Source organism: Pituophis catenifer, unplaced genomic scaffold (genome assembly GCF_029215685.1).
Source record: "Pituophis catenifer annectens isolate HBS135680 unplaced genomic scaffold, rPitCat1.0.hap2 SCAF_1, whole genome shotgun sequence".
Lineage (NCBI taxonomy): Eukaryota > Metazoa > Chordata > Lepidosauria > Squamata > Colubridae > Pituophis > Pituophis catenifer.
In genome coordinates, this window is record NW_027256881.1 from 90,547,614 (window position 1) to 90,561,151 (window position 13,538).

Sequence of the window (13,538 nt, forward strand, 5' to 3'; positions counted from 1 at the left end):
ACAGTTTACTTTTCAGCTGAATACTATATCAGTTTCAATGTTGAAGAATTTACTTCTGTACCATTTAAATACTTCCTGCACTCCACTCAAACAAGAAGTCAATTACATCACAGTAGAAAGATACTGACTGCAACAAACATTGCAGACACATTTTTTAATATTTCAGAGTCCCAGCCTGACAAATAGTACTAAGGGACTCTGTTCTCTGCTTTTTTTTCTTTCTTCTAAATTCATCTGCTTGTTCTAGTTTTTAGCCATTTATGTATAATATATATTATCTATTTTCCTTCTTAAACACAACTATCTTGACCTTCAAAACATTAATATTCCATTCATATTATTCATTGCATTCCGGAATCTATCCAAAATTTGCTGCAAATAATTCAGGTTGTCTTGCCATCAACTGCACACAAATATGTGTACGGTTTTATAACTTCCCCAAAACATCTAACATCATCACAAGCATTCTGTATAATTTTATCCATAAATAAACAATTGAACACATCCCTTGTGTTGCTCCCTGCCCAACTCTGAATAATTTTCTAAGCATTTCATTCAATTTATATGGCCATGGGAAAAAAAATAGCTGTATTTCTTTCATGTGCTATTCTTATCATTCTAAGCAACCACGTTTCCACTCCACATGCATGCATACATTCTGTAATTCACTTCAACTAAATCAAGAAAGGAAAAAAAATTCTCACATTAATTATGAACTACCGAAGAGCAGAAATCTGATCTGCACATTCCCTGCTTGACCTAAAATGCAAGGCACTCTCTTATTTTTGCTCATTGTCACTTTTCATGAATTTGGCCAACCTCTTCCAGAGAAAACTTAACAAAGTAATCTCCCCTGTAAAGTTTTCATTCATTCTGTCTATCTTTGCCTTTGGAGAAAGGGACAATAATAATAGCATTCTCCCAATTATCAGGCACCACTGCAATACTCCAAAACCTTACATTCTAAATTAAAGTGCTACTTGAAAATCCCCTTCTGTTTTGTTTAGTGGGTTCTTTTTAAAAACTTCATTCAATTCAGATTGTAACAGAATGGAGTGTAGGAAGACAGGCACAGAGGTAATTGTTTTAAAAGCCCAATATCCAGATCCACCCTGTTTTTCTGCAGTGCTGTGTTTGGCAGACATTCTTCCTACTTAGCTGGTAACAAGCTGAAGAAGGAAGACATCAAAAACTGGAGGAATCACTAAATTGTTTTCTTAGCAGGTGCTGCACATACATCATTAGGACAGTATTATTGCATGGTGACTCAGAACAGGCACAACATGGGCAGGATAGGGATTGGCAATAGTATAGTTTCCTGTTCACTTAAGGATGGGTGGAGAAAGGAAGCGGGCAGTGTGTGGTCTGTTGTGAGGTATGAGTACTTGTCAAAAGAAGTGAAAACATGTGTGTAAAAGAGTGTGCTTCTGACCACTTTCTTCTATGGAAGCAAGTGTTGGGTACAGTATATCCACGACAGCATAAAAGTAAGTTGAATGCAGTGAATATCAACTACTTAAGCAGTGTATGTAGTTCAACAGGAAGAGAGAGAATGAATGTGAACAGAATATAAAAAACAGGGAACAGTACAAAAGAAGTGCATTGAGATGGTCATAGAGTGAGTGTGAAAGAAGAAATAAATGATGAGATTGTAGAGGGAGAAGAAGAGGAGGAGGAGGAGGAGGAGGAGGAGGAGGAGGAGGAGGAGGAGGAGGAGGAGGAGGAAAAATATATAGGCATTGTAAAAATTAGGATGGTTGTAAGGCTAGAAAGGTATGGAAAGGTATAGTGAATGGTTTGGTAAACTGGATTTGGCTATATTTATTTAGCTTTTTCTTATTTTATGACTTATATCTGTTGAATTGTTATCTTTTACACCTTTGCTGAAGTTTGCATGACAGAAAGGAAACAGCATAATGGATATCTACGTATACCCGTATGTATAAAAATGATGGGAAAATGGTGAGAAAAGATGGAAATATTAGTGCCGTCTTAGAGCTTTCCATGAAGAAAGTCTGTGCTGGGTGGAATGGTTATTTATATCCAAGAAGATCTGCCCTACTCTCTCAATGTATCAACTCCTGGGAAGCCTGGAGTGTGTGCTTCAGATTACAAAAGTAGGCACCATCTGTGATGCCACATAATACATTTCTTGGAACTCTTGCCAGAAATTCCCTCCACTGATTGAGAATTCACTAGATTGGAAGATACCAACATACTTCTAAGATGAAAGTCATGACCCTGAGTTGATTAATAATAATTTTATTGTCATTGTACATGTATACACAGTATACCCATACAATGAAATTCACCTTACACCCAAAGATCAGGTCCAACACACATAACAATCCCCAAACACACTCCCACCCACCACAATTCCCCACACCTAAACCACCCAAATATCTACACAACAGACCAAGTAATACTGTCCAACAGCTCACTGATGGTGGCCCTTTAGTTCATTATTGAGTGCAATTATAGCTCTGGGATAAAAACTATTCAGAAAATGTATGGTCCAAGTTTTAATAGTTCTGTATCTTCTGCCAGAAGGCAATAGTCCAAAAAGACTGTAAGCAGGATGGGAAGAGTCTCTGAGAATGTTATGCAACTTTCTCAAACAGTGAGATTCGAAGATGTTGTCCACGGCTGGTAGCTGGAGTCCGATGATATTCTGGGCAGTTTTAATGATTTTCTGTAGAGCTTTTTTGTCTGCTAAAGAGCTGCTCCCATACCATGCAAAAATGGCGTATGTCAGGACACTCTCAATGGTGCTGTGATAGTAGGACAGTAGGACAGAAGTAGATGCTGAGATACATTTATCTTCCTGAGCATTCTCAGGAAGTACAGCCTCTTCTTGGCTTCTATTGCACTTGGCAACTGGCATTATGAGTGTATGGCAAAGATTTTGATGGAAAATCTGAGTCACTGCTGCAGTTAGGGCTTTGCGGAATAAATTAGGACCCAGTCAAAAGAATGAAAAGTGGCTCTATATGTAGTAGAACCAATTCTGAAAAATGGGTGAGCGTAAGATTATGAAGATCAGAATTTAAAATGCCTAACTGCACCATTGGCCAAAACAGGCCAAAGGGAGTTGAAAAGATAAGCTGTAACCCTCCCAATTTATTTATTTTATTTATTACATTTGTTTTGCCACCCATCTTGCTGCAAGGGGACTGGGCATCTTACAAAATCTTTCTATCTATCTATCTATCTATCTATCTATCTATCTATCTATCTATCATCTATCTATCATTTCTATCTATTTCTATATATCAATAAATATAAAATCAATATATGTTGATTTTGTAAGCTGCCCAGAGTCTCCATACTACTTCCATACAAGTAGTCCTCAACTTACAACCATTCGTTTAGTGATTGTTTGAAGATACAATGGCACCAAAAACGCTATTTATGACTGGTTTTCACACTTACGACTTTTGCAGCAACCCCATGGTCACATGAGCAAAATTTGGGCACTTAGCAACTGGCATGTATTTATTGGCAACTACCATGCATTTGTATGGTCCTGGGGTCATGTGATCACCATTTATTACCTTTCCAGCTGGCCACTAGCAAGCAAAGTCAATGAGGGAACCAGATTCACTTAATAATTGCATGATTCACTAACAATTGCAGTGATTCGCTTAACAGCTGTGGGAAAAAGGTTGTAAAATGGAGCAACTGCGTTGCTTAGCAAACAAAAATTTGGGGCTCAGTTGTGGACATAAATCAAGGACAATCTGTGTACACGTCTTGCTGCTGTTTATATTTTATTTTATAAGCCGATCTTTCTCACATCTGCCTTCCAGTCTTACTCCCTTTAAATACAAACCCGTGGAATCAAATATTTAGAATTGCACCTCCCATGGCCCTGCAGTTTGTGTCTACAAAATGCAATGGTTATATATTATGTTTTTCTTACAGGCAAGAAACACCACAAAATGTTTTCTTTTTTATTGTCTCCCCCCCTCCCCCTCCTCCTGAATGCCACGCTTATCCCACAGTTAGTGCTATGTATATGTTTAAACACTCAGCCACATCCAGATAATTAAAACATTATGCCCTTTCTATATAAAGAACAGTTTTACTAACCAGGAGGATAGAGGAAGCCGGGGGTGATAGTCAGGTCTGGCTGGTAGTTGGAGCAAGTTTGGCTCTGAGCTGCAGGGATTCGAACATCTAGCCGCAGACAGTCTGAAGCACTGGGAGGAACAGAAGTTGGCTTGACCAACTGGAAAAGAAGAAGGCAAAAGAAAGCATTACACCCACAGCCGTGGCTAACCTTAGGTTTTCAGACTTCCTAGCCTGGTTTCCTTTGATTTTTTTTTTCTTTTCCCATTTTTGCAATGAATCATGGCGGTGCTGAAAATAGGAATAGCCTTCCTGCCCTTTGCTCTCAGGCGTATCCAGTTGGTTGATTTCTTATTCTTCAGCATTCCATAGTACATCGGTGGAAGAAGCGAGAGAAAAATCCTCACAGTTTTGTCCTGAACCCATGACAAAACGGAAGCAATGATACTCAAGGGGCTTTTGTTTGAGACCACTAATACCTTGGCCAAGCCGTATTTCCTTAACTGTGGTTTTCTCAGAAGCAAACCACTGTACTGGTCAAAATCAAATTGTGAGTCATCAGTGAGAAAGAGAATACTCATGTTTGGAAAGAGATACACGCACACTATATTGCTGATGGTGTATATGCAGAAGAAGGGCAGGTGAACAGAGAGAGTGAGCCAAGGCAAGACATCCAATCTGGAGTGGGAGAAAGTTTATGACGCAGCCAGTACTGTACTGCTAAATGAATGCAACAGTCACACTGTTGACTTTCACTGGGCTGTATTAGCCACTCATCCAAATGCAACCTCGATCTCTGACTACAAAAGCACCGCCATACACAGCTATACATGTAGTTCTCAGACTACGACCACAATTGAGCCCAACATGTCTGTTACTAAGGGAGACATTTGTTAATTGAGTTTTGCCTCATTTTACAACCTTTCTCGCCACAGTTGTTAAGCGAATCACTGCATTTGTTAAATTAGTGGTATGTTTGTTAAGTGAATCTGGTTTCCCCATTGAATTTACTTGACAGAAGGTTGCAAAATGGTGATCACAAGACACACACACACACACACACACACACACACACACACACACACACACAATGCAACCATCATAAACCTGAGTTCGTTGCCAAGCACCTGAATTTTGATCACATGACCATGGGGATGCTGCAAGAGTTGTAAACGTGAGACATGGTCATAAGTCACTTTTTTCAGTGCTGTTGTAAGTTTGAACAGTCACTAAATGAACAGTAATAAGTTGAGGACTACTTGTATTTATAAACAGCAGCTACCCAGAAATAGTTTACTGTATTCTCATCCGTACCAAAGTAGTCATAACAATGTCTCATTTCTAGTATTTTGCTCCATTGGCTGGGACTCTACAATGTGCTTGGCTCATGTATACTTTAGCATATGCGGTGTGTTGTATAAACCAAACAAATCATGAGTTATCCAAAAAAATATGGTTAGGCAAGTTATGCCATGGCATCATGTGGACATAGCCATTGTCGTTCATATTGTTTGATATATTTTAATATTCTCACTGTTCACTATTGCATCTGAACACATAAATACCATTTTATCTATTCAGTTTTATTCTGGATTTTGTTCTGATATCATTTTATCTTTTTTAAAACACCATAAAACAATTGTAATATCATCCATTATCCTGAAAATGTTTTGATTAATTGCATTATATATAAATAGTGTCTTGGACATTGTTGTTGTTAGTTGCGAAGTTGTGTTCAACCCATCACGACCCCATGGATAACGTTCTTCCAGGCCTTCCTGTCATCTACCATCCTCTGGAGTCCATTTAAGCAAAAGAAGAAGGGGACGACAGAGAATGAAGTGGCTGGATGGAGTCACTGAAGTAGTAGGTTCCCTTCTTCTTTTGCCCTCAATCTTTCCCAGCATTAGGCTCTTCTCCAGTGAGTCCTTCCTTTAGTCTTTCCTTTGGTCCTTAGGTGACCAAAGTATTTGAGCTTCATCTTCAGGATCTGGCCTTCTAAAGAGCAGTCAGGGTTGATCTCCTCTAGAACTGACCGGTTTGATCGCCTTGTAGTTTTGGACATTGGTGTATGACAAATGAATGGTATGAAGAAAAAGCCATAAGTGGGATTTTGAGTTATTTCTTCATTCATGCTTCAATTGACAGCCAAGAAGTTGTCAGGAATCAATGAAAGAACATAGAATAAGCCCCAAACTACAGTATTTGACTGTACAAATGTTCTTGACATGAAGTCCTTAGGATTCAAAGGAGCTTTTTTCAGAATACACAAGCAACAGGTTCAGTGATGTGGAAATGCTGCTATTCTGTGGTTCTCTTTTCTCTAGGCCTTGCTCTCTCTGCACAAGCAGCAGCCAATTAAGGGCTACAGAGATTGGCAAAGATAATTCTGGCACACACACACACACACACACATACATACACACACACACACCCCGCATCTTTTCTAAGATTTGGCTCAACCTGCACAGAAGGTTGAACTTAGAGGAAAAGAACAGTTACCATCTCTGGTAAAAAGAACCTGCTTCAAAAGGGAACTAGTAATCAATGCACCAAGAGGCATAATTTATTTGTATTTTGTGGGACTTTAAGTACAGTACTTGGAAACAGCTGCTCTGACCTCCGGGTCATCTTTCAGCCACTTTTTCTAAAAGTGTCACAGGATGTAAATAATAAGTCATAAAATGGAAACATTCAGCAAACTCCTTGAACCAGAGAGATATATTCTGTTGATCTGGCTGCCTTCTTCATTTTTATACAGACTCAATTGTATTACCATTTTAAAAGTTTTTCCACATTTTATAAAACCAGTGACATTTATTTCTACACATGGTTTAGCCATCCTGTAGTGGAGAAATTGAATATGAGATTTTATTTTGTTTTGTCTCCCTTCTGATTCAAAACAGACAATTCAGGATAGCAAACGGCAACAAATAAACAAATGAAATCAACAAATGAAGATGCACCTAAAATACATTACTTGTTTTTGTTTTATTTTGCTAATGGCAAAGAATAATATAAAATTGCTTCAGAACAGAGAAAGGGAAGACAAATGTATTTCTGGAGCATGCAAGTAAATCAATGAGAGGGAAAAGGTTAAGGATTTTTCCTCTCCAAAACCATTTCTCTGTCTTACAAAGTGAACTTTCATTTTTCTTTAAAAAAAAAGAGAGAGAGAGAGAGAGAGAGAATGAGATTCATTCTAGGTAAAATCTTTGTGTAAAGTCCACTTAGTCCTTCTTCTAAACATGGAATTACCAGCATAAATATTATTTTTAACTTTGAGTGGGAAAAGTTTATCTTTCTGAGTGTGTATGTCTGTTAGAGGGTGGAAAGGAGGAAGAAAATATTTGTGTCTTTCTGTGTGGGAGAAGTTGATGGTTTGGTACAACCAAATTGTTCCCCTGGTAAAAATGAATGTTTTTTCCCCCAGAGACAAAATGTTTGTGTTTAAATCACGATCAGGAAATCTGGGGAGCATCCCTGCTGCAAAGCCTCTGGTTTATAATAACGTGCTGAAGGCTGACTTTTATATCTTCTGAGACCGGTTCAGATTATTACTGGCACTATTTCATCAAATGCCAGATCAGGTCATTAAACATTTTTTAACCCTTATGAATAAGCTGAGTTGCACTATTGCTTAAGCAGCTGGCTGAAGATTTTCTAGAACAGACAAGCTATTTATTTAACAAATGATTTATTTTAAGGTTGAAATGTTCTGCTGAATTTCTCCAGGTGAAGTAAAAAGAGAAAAAGACCATCTGAGAAAAGACAAAAAATAAGATACAGATATAACCAGCATTTTAAGAACCTAAGATGAAGCAAAAAACAAAAAACAAAAACCAGGGACTTCCTGTTTTGATACCACCTGAGCTGCATGTCCAAGCTGGATTTCACCATACTTTCCCACCCTCATGTTTTTTTATCAGTACCATGAACCAAACGAATTTTGTGGGAATTAACATCCACAACAAAATGCTTGTTTCAGTCTTAGGTGTTTACTGTTTAAGGCTTCTTTCTAGAGTTTCACCAGTTTGAAAGCGTGATTGAGTTTAGCATAGATAGAAATCCCAGATTCAGCTCAGAAATCTTTGGACCAAGTTCCTCAATTGAAGTTCTCCAAGGTTCTCCAATTCCATATTGCTTTATAAAATGCCAGGGGTTGGTTCCTAATGTAAAGGATAACCTCAGAAGCGGTGAGATGGCAACTGTGTAGGAGAAATCTACTTATTTTTATTTAGTGCCTTATCCTTTGTATCCTTTATTTTTATTTAGTGCCTTATCCTTTATACAAATCAATACATTTGGAGAACCAGATGCCCTTTTTCATGAAAACATGTAAACATATTAATATGCATCTGATTAGACTGAAAAAAAATCTTTAAATCGTTTTGCAGTTTAAAATATTAAGGATGTTTGCAACAGATGAAAGTTTGTAGGATGAAAATAACAAAAGCCTGGTGGCTCATCTTGTTTACTTATTTACTCAGAAGTGGGTTTCAGCAGGTTCTGACCAGTTCTGGAGAACCGGTAGTAAAAATTCTGACTGGCCCCTCCCCCATCTATTCTCTGCCTCTCAAGTCCCAGCTGATCGGGAGGAAATGGGGATTTTGCAGTATTCTTCCCCTGCCACGCCCACCAAGCCATGCCACGCCCACCAAGCCACACCCACAGAACCAGTAGTAAAAAATTTTGAAACCCACCACCTCATTTCATCAGCTTCTCTAGCAGTTCAACATGGCTCACAATGTTACTTTAAAATGCAGCTCAAGAAAATTCTAGATGAGGTAACTTTTAATTTCAAAGTACTAAAGAAGCCTTTGACCTGCCATTAAAGACACCATGTTTAGAATTCACAGAAAGGTTGGTACCTGATTTTCCATTGAGAGCTCAATTTTCTAGGAATTTTGTTTGGATTATATTGGACAAGACTGAGTGACACAACAGCTGCTTTATGCTCTGGAAAAAATTTTGTGTTCACTTCTCCATGACATCAGAAAAACTTTCTTGGCTGACACTACATGTCATGTAAGAGTGTGTGTGTGTGTGTGTGTGTGTGTGTGTGTGTGTGTGTGTGTGTAAGAATATGCAGGGAGAGACAGGTTTTTGGTACTCTTTTAGACACACAAAACAGCCAGATGATTTTGGACCAGTTACACTCTCTTAATCTAAATTGTGAAGTTTGAAAACACCCAATTACCTATCCACCCTGGGTCAGCATTTTAAATTGTATTTTATAACATTCATTGAAGAAGCTTTTATCCTGCAGTGGATTTGATTTAGGTTCATAATAATAATAAATGTCTCCAACTTTGATATCTTAAAAGGTGCCATTAGTTTTGAGACTCAGAAAAACTACATATATCTCTTCTATCGAAGTATCCAAAAATAATAAGTAAAACAAATTAAACAGAAGAAAAGAATGCAAATATATTTACTTTTAATACTGTCTATATATGGACCTATATACTGTATATGTAATATATATCAACACCAGATTAATTCATAAGGTCCAGGAAATGAAACCCTGATCCAATCTTAGCATGAAAGATCCAATCTTAGCATGGAATATACGTATATTACATATCAATATGGTCATTATTTTTTGAAGTGGGAGAAGCAATCTCTCTTGATTCAGATCAAGGATTCAGGATTCAGATTAGCCTCTTTTAACATTTGTGAATAATATTAATTTCAGATCCGCTATCTGAAGGGCACCAGGTTGGGGAAGATAACCTAAAGTGCTTTCTCCAGCTACCTGGAGAAGGTATAGTAGCTCAGAGATGGCAAAAGCTATGCATACAAATTAAATCACTATATCTCCAATCCAGGCTAGAAAAATCTCCCCTCCAACTCAACTTGGAGATCTCATTGCCAGTTGATGTTGGCAGTTGGGGGCTAGCCAGTCACATTCAATTTAGCATATTCTGTGAATTCAGCCCCTGCCGACAGAAAATTTCCCCAGTTCCATCAAGAAGTGTTAGGATTACAAGGCATGTTGAAAGAACCACAACTTCCCAATCTTGCCTACTCAGTTTGCCTATACTAAGAAACTTCAATTCTCCACCCCTCGTCCCAAAGAAATCCAAAAAACTGAATAGTCATCTCTGCAAACTTCACCCATGCTCATCTGTCTTAATGACCGTCACAGATGGATTTTCTTAGAAAGTTTGCACAGACAGCATAGAAGTGGTACATATAGAGGACAGAAAAACATAATAACAGAGAAAGCATGCTCCTCTGCCTTGATTGCCAAAATAATTACACACAGAACAGAAGACTGCTTTTCTTTTCTTTATCATAACACCATTGCTTTTGACTGCCAAACCACTGAATGTTTTTTTTTTAAAAAAGGATGGTTAATTCCAGCAGTGGAATTGCTGCAGCAAAAATAGCAGGCTACACTCCTGAATGTCTGCCCTACACATGCTGTTTTCTTTTAACTCCAAAGTACCTTAAGAGAATATGCAAATAAGCAATCTTTAAACATCAGTATGCCATTTTGGGACTATCCGCAGTATCATTCGGTGAATGAATGCTGTATTTGAATATGTTGTATTTTTCCATTCAGTAATATACTGCAGGCTATGATTACCTTGGCACTGTGCTGTGGAACGGGGCCCTCAAGATGAAACTTTGAAAATGAGTGGAAGACAGAAAAGATACAGTTTAGATTGGTTAAAGGCTCAGTATACTCAGATTGCAATGAGAAAGCCCAGAAAGAAAACTATTGAGCAGTTCAAGAGAAAATAAAGCTTGACAGTTACATACAACCTGTTGGAAACTGGCAGGGAGAAATTGGTTTGTGCTAAAAGTATCAAAGCCGGGAGATTTCTGTTGGAAAATGAAGGTTTGATCCGGAGATGGTGATGGTGGAGAAAATGGCAGGACCCTGTCATGTATTTTTTTAGTTTAATTTAATGTAAATATAGCACATTTAATCTCATGGAGAATTAATTGAAATAACACCAATATAATACATTTTCAATATCAGATATGCACCAAATTCTGCATTTGAAACTGTGTTCACATAAAGAAATGTAGATTAGAGTAAAAATGTAATTTAATGGGGAAAAAGACTGCTTACAAAACTTTTATAACTGTGGACTGTGTATCTATTCTAAGGCAAATTGCTGTGGGAACCAAGATAAACAGAATTTTATGGCCAAAAGGAAGCATTGCAACAATCACTAGACAGTAAAGAAGATGCTATTGTATAAAAACCTAAAATATAACCTAAAATCTCCCCCAAACTTGACTTGTATCATTCCACCACTTTGACGTTCTCCCTTCTGAGCATAATTATTCCTTTCTGGCATCCTACCCTGGGATTGAAAAATCTAAGGTTTGTTGTATGAACTGAACGCGGTTAATATATAACTAGGGGGCGACTGTATGCAATTAAATATATAATTAGACAAGAAGATTACTTATAAACCTGATAGTCTATTGAATTTTTACCAGAAATAAATTTGCCCATGTTCTGCAGCAATATGAAGAATGACCTGAAGTTGATGTGATTTATGTATCTCCATCACTATCCACATCTATACCTCTGCATCCATCTCTACTACTCCCCAAATTCTCTTTTTATATATAATACCCTTTTTCCACCTAGTCTTTCATTTATTTATTTTTTACAAAAGGTAAATAAATCCAAAAACTTACTGATTTGCTGACAGTATATGAATTCCATAGTGGCATCAAGATGTCTTGACTATATGCACTTATATATTTAATCTGGTGGAGGAGGCAGTACTTGCTGTGTTGCAGAACCTGGGGTCTTCCATAAGGCAAATTATGAGCTTCAGACTCCATTTCTAGAATATAAACCATAATTATGGTGTTTCACAATAACTGAATACAATTCTTTCCAAAATTATTATGAATTGCTCATTCAAGATTTTTTTTTTTTTTTTACCTTTCAGTATATTGGAAAGAACAAACAGTTGGGAATAGCTGGAAAGCTGACCTATTTAAAATCTCACTTTGGGGTTTTTCCTGGCCTATGTGATACCAGAATGTTGATGACTTCTAACTTAACAATTTGAGCCAAACTCTACATCTCCCACACCCCATTCAACACTAGCAGCATTTAAGGGAAAATTGTTGAACCACTGCCAACAAAACCTGACCAAGCTGTTACTTGATTCAGAAGCAAAGCTCACTGCTCCCATTAGCAGCAGCGAAAGAATTTAAGTGGGGGAACTAAAGGGAGGAAAAAAAAACAGTTCGAAGTGATGAATATCTTGGATACAGTGCTAATACACTACAAATAAAACTACCTGTGTTTATTGCTTTATTTTACTGCTGGATCGTAGGAGCTATACAGAGCGATATGAGTATAAAAATCATCGAAATAATTATCATGATTATGATGTCCAGAAAAACGTCCAAAGGACAAATGGAATTATCTTGTATCTTGCTTGTTACTCATTTCTGCAGAACACTCTGCCAGGCAGGCAGAGTTCACCAAATTAACTGAAAACTGCATGTCTCTAGCAGAAACTATCACTTTATGAATGTGCTTATGTGGTGTGTCTGTAGCTCTTTCCCTCTGCCTTATATCTTCTTTTTCTTTATCTCAGTGTTTCTTCACGTGTGGTCCAAGGACACCTGGGGGGGGCCCCAAGAACCACTCAGAGGTCTGAGAAATCAAAGTTATTTGCAAATTATTGAAGATATTTACAAAAATTTGAAATAATGCCATCCTTATCATTATTATTTTCTATTATTTTCTGAGCATGGTGGTGCAGTGGTTAGAGTGCAGTACTGCAGGCTACTTCTGTTGACTGCCAGCTGCCTGCGATTTGACAGTTCGATTCTCACCAGCTCAACGTAGACTCAGCCCTCCATCTTTCTGAGATGGGTAAAATGAGGACACAGATTGTTGGGGGCAAGATGCTGACTCTGTAAACCGCTTATAGAGAGCTCTGTAAAAGCACTGTGAAGCGGTATATAAGTAAGCGCTATTGCTATTTGTTAAAAAATATGATTTTTTTTGTGTTAATACCTAACAGGTTTAATATTGCTATTTTTAACATTATTCAATAAATATTCTTCAGCCAACTCTCTACGGTTGATGTTGGCTTTCACCAGTTCCAGATTCACCTTCCATTTCTTCCCTACAGGCTGAAGTGTAAGAGTTGAGCCTGAGTACAGCTGAAAGACACCCTGCTGCAGAAAGCCGAGGTAGCGCAGTGGTTAGGGTGCAGTACTGCAGCTACTTCAGCTGACCGCTAGTTCAGCAGATCAGCGGATCAAATCTCACCGGCTCAAGGTTGACTCAGCCTTCCATCCTTCCGAGGTGGGTAAAACGAGGACCCAGATTGCTGGGGGCAATATGCTATTTAGTATACTGTCTTTGGTGTAAGCCGCCCAGAGTCCTCAGAGAGTGGGCGGCAGAGAAATAATAATAATAATAATAATAATAATAATAATAATAATAATAATAATAATAATAATAA

The 13,538-nt window shown here is 37.8% G+C and overlaps 1 protein-coding gene across 1 annotated transcript in view; it reads right to left on the reverse strand.

The window, feature by feature from the left end:
- Positions 1-13,538, reverse strand: part of LOC139308833 (venom phosphodiesterase) — a 78,175-nt gene that overhangs the window by 10,815 nt on the left and 53,822 nt on the right. Inside the window, exons 20-21 of the mRNA XM_070932708.1 lie at positions 11,740-11,891; positions 4,093-4,231 (exon numbers count right to left, since the gene is read on the reverse strand). Of these exons, the coding sequence (XP_070788809.1) occupies positions 4,093-4,231; positions 11,740-11,891 (291 nt within the window). The remainder of the gene's footprint in view (positions 1-4,092; positions 4,232-11,739; positions 11,892-13,538) is intronic.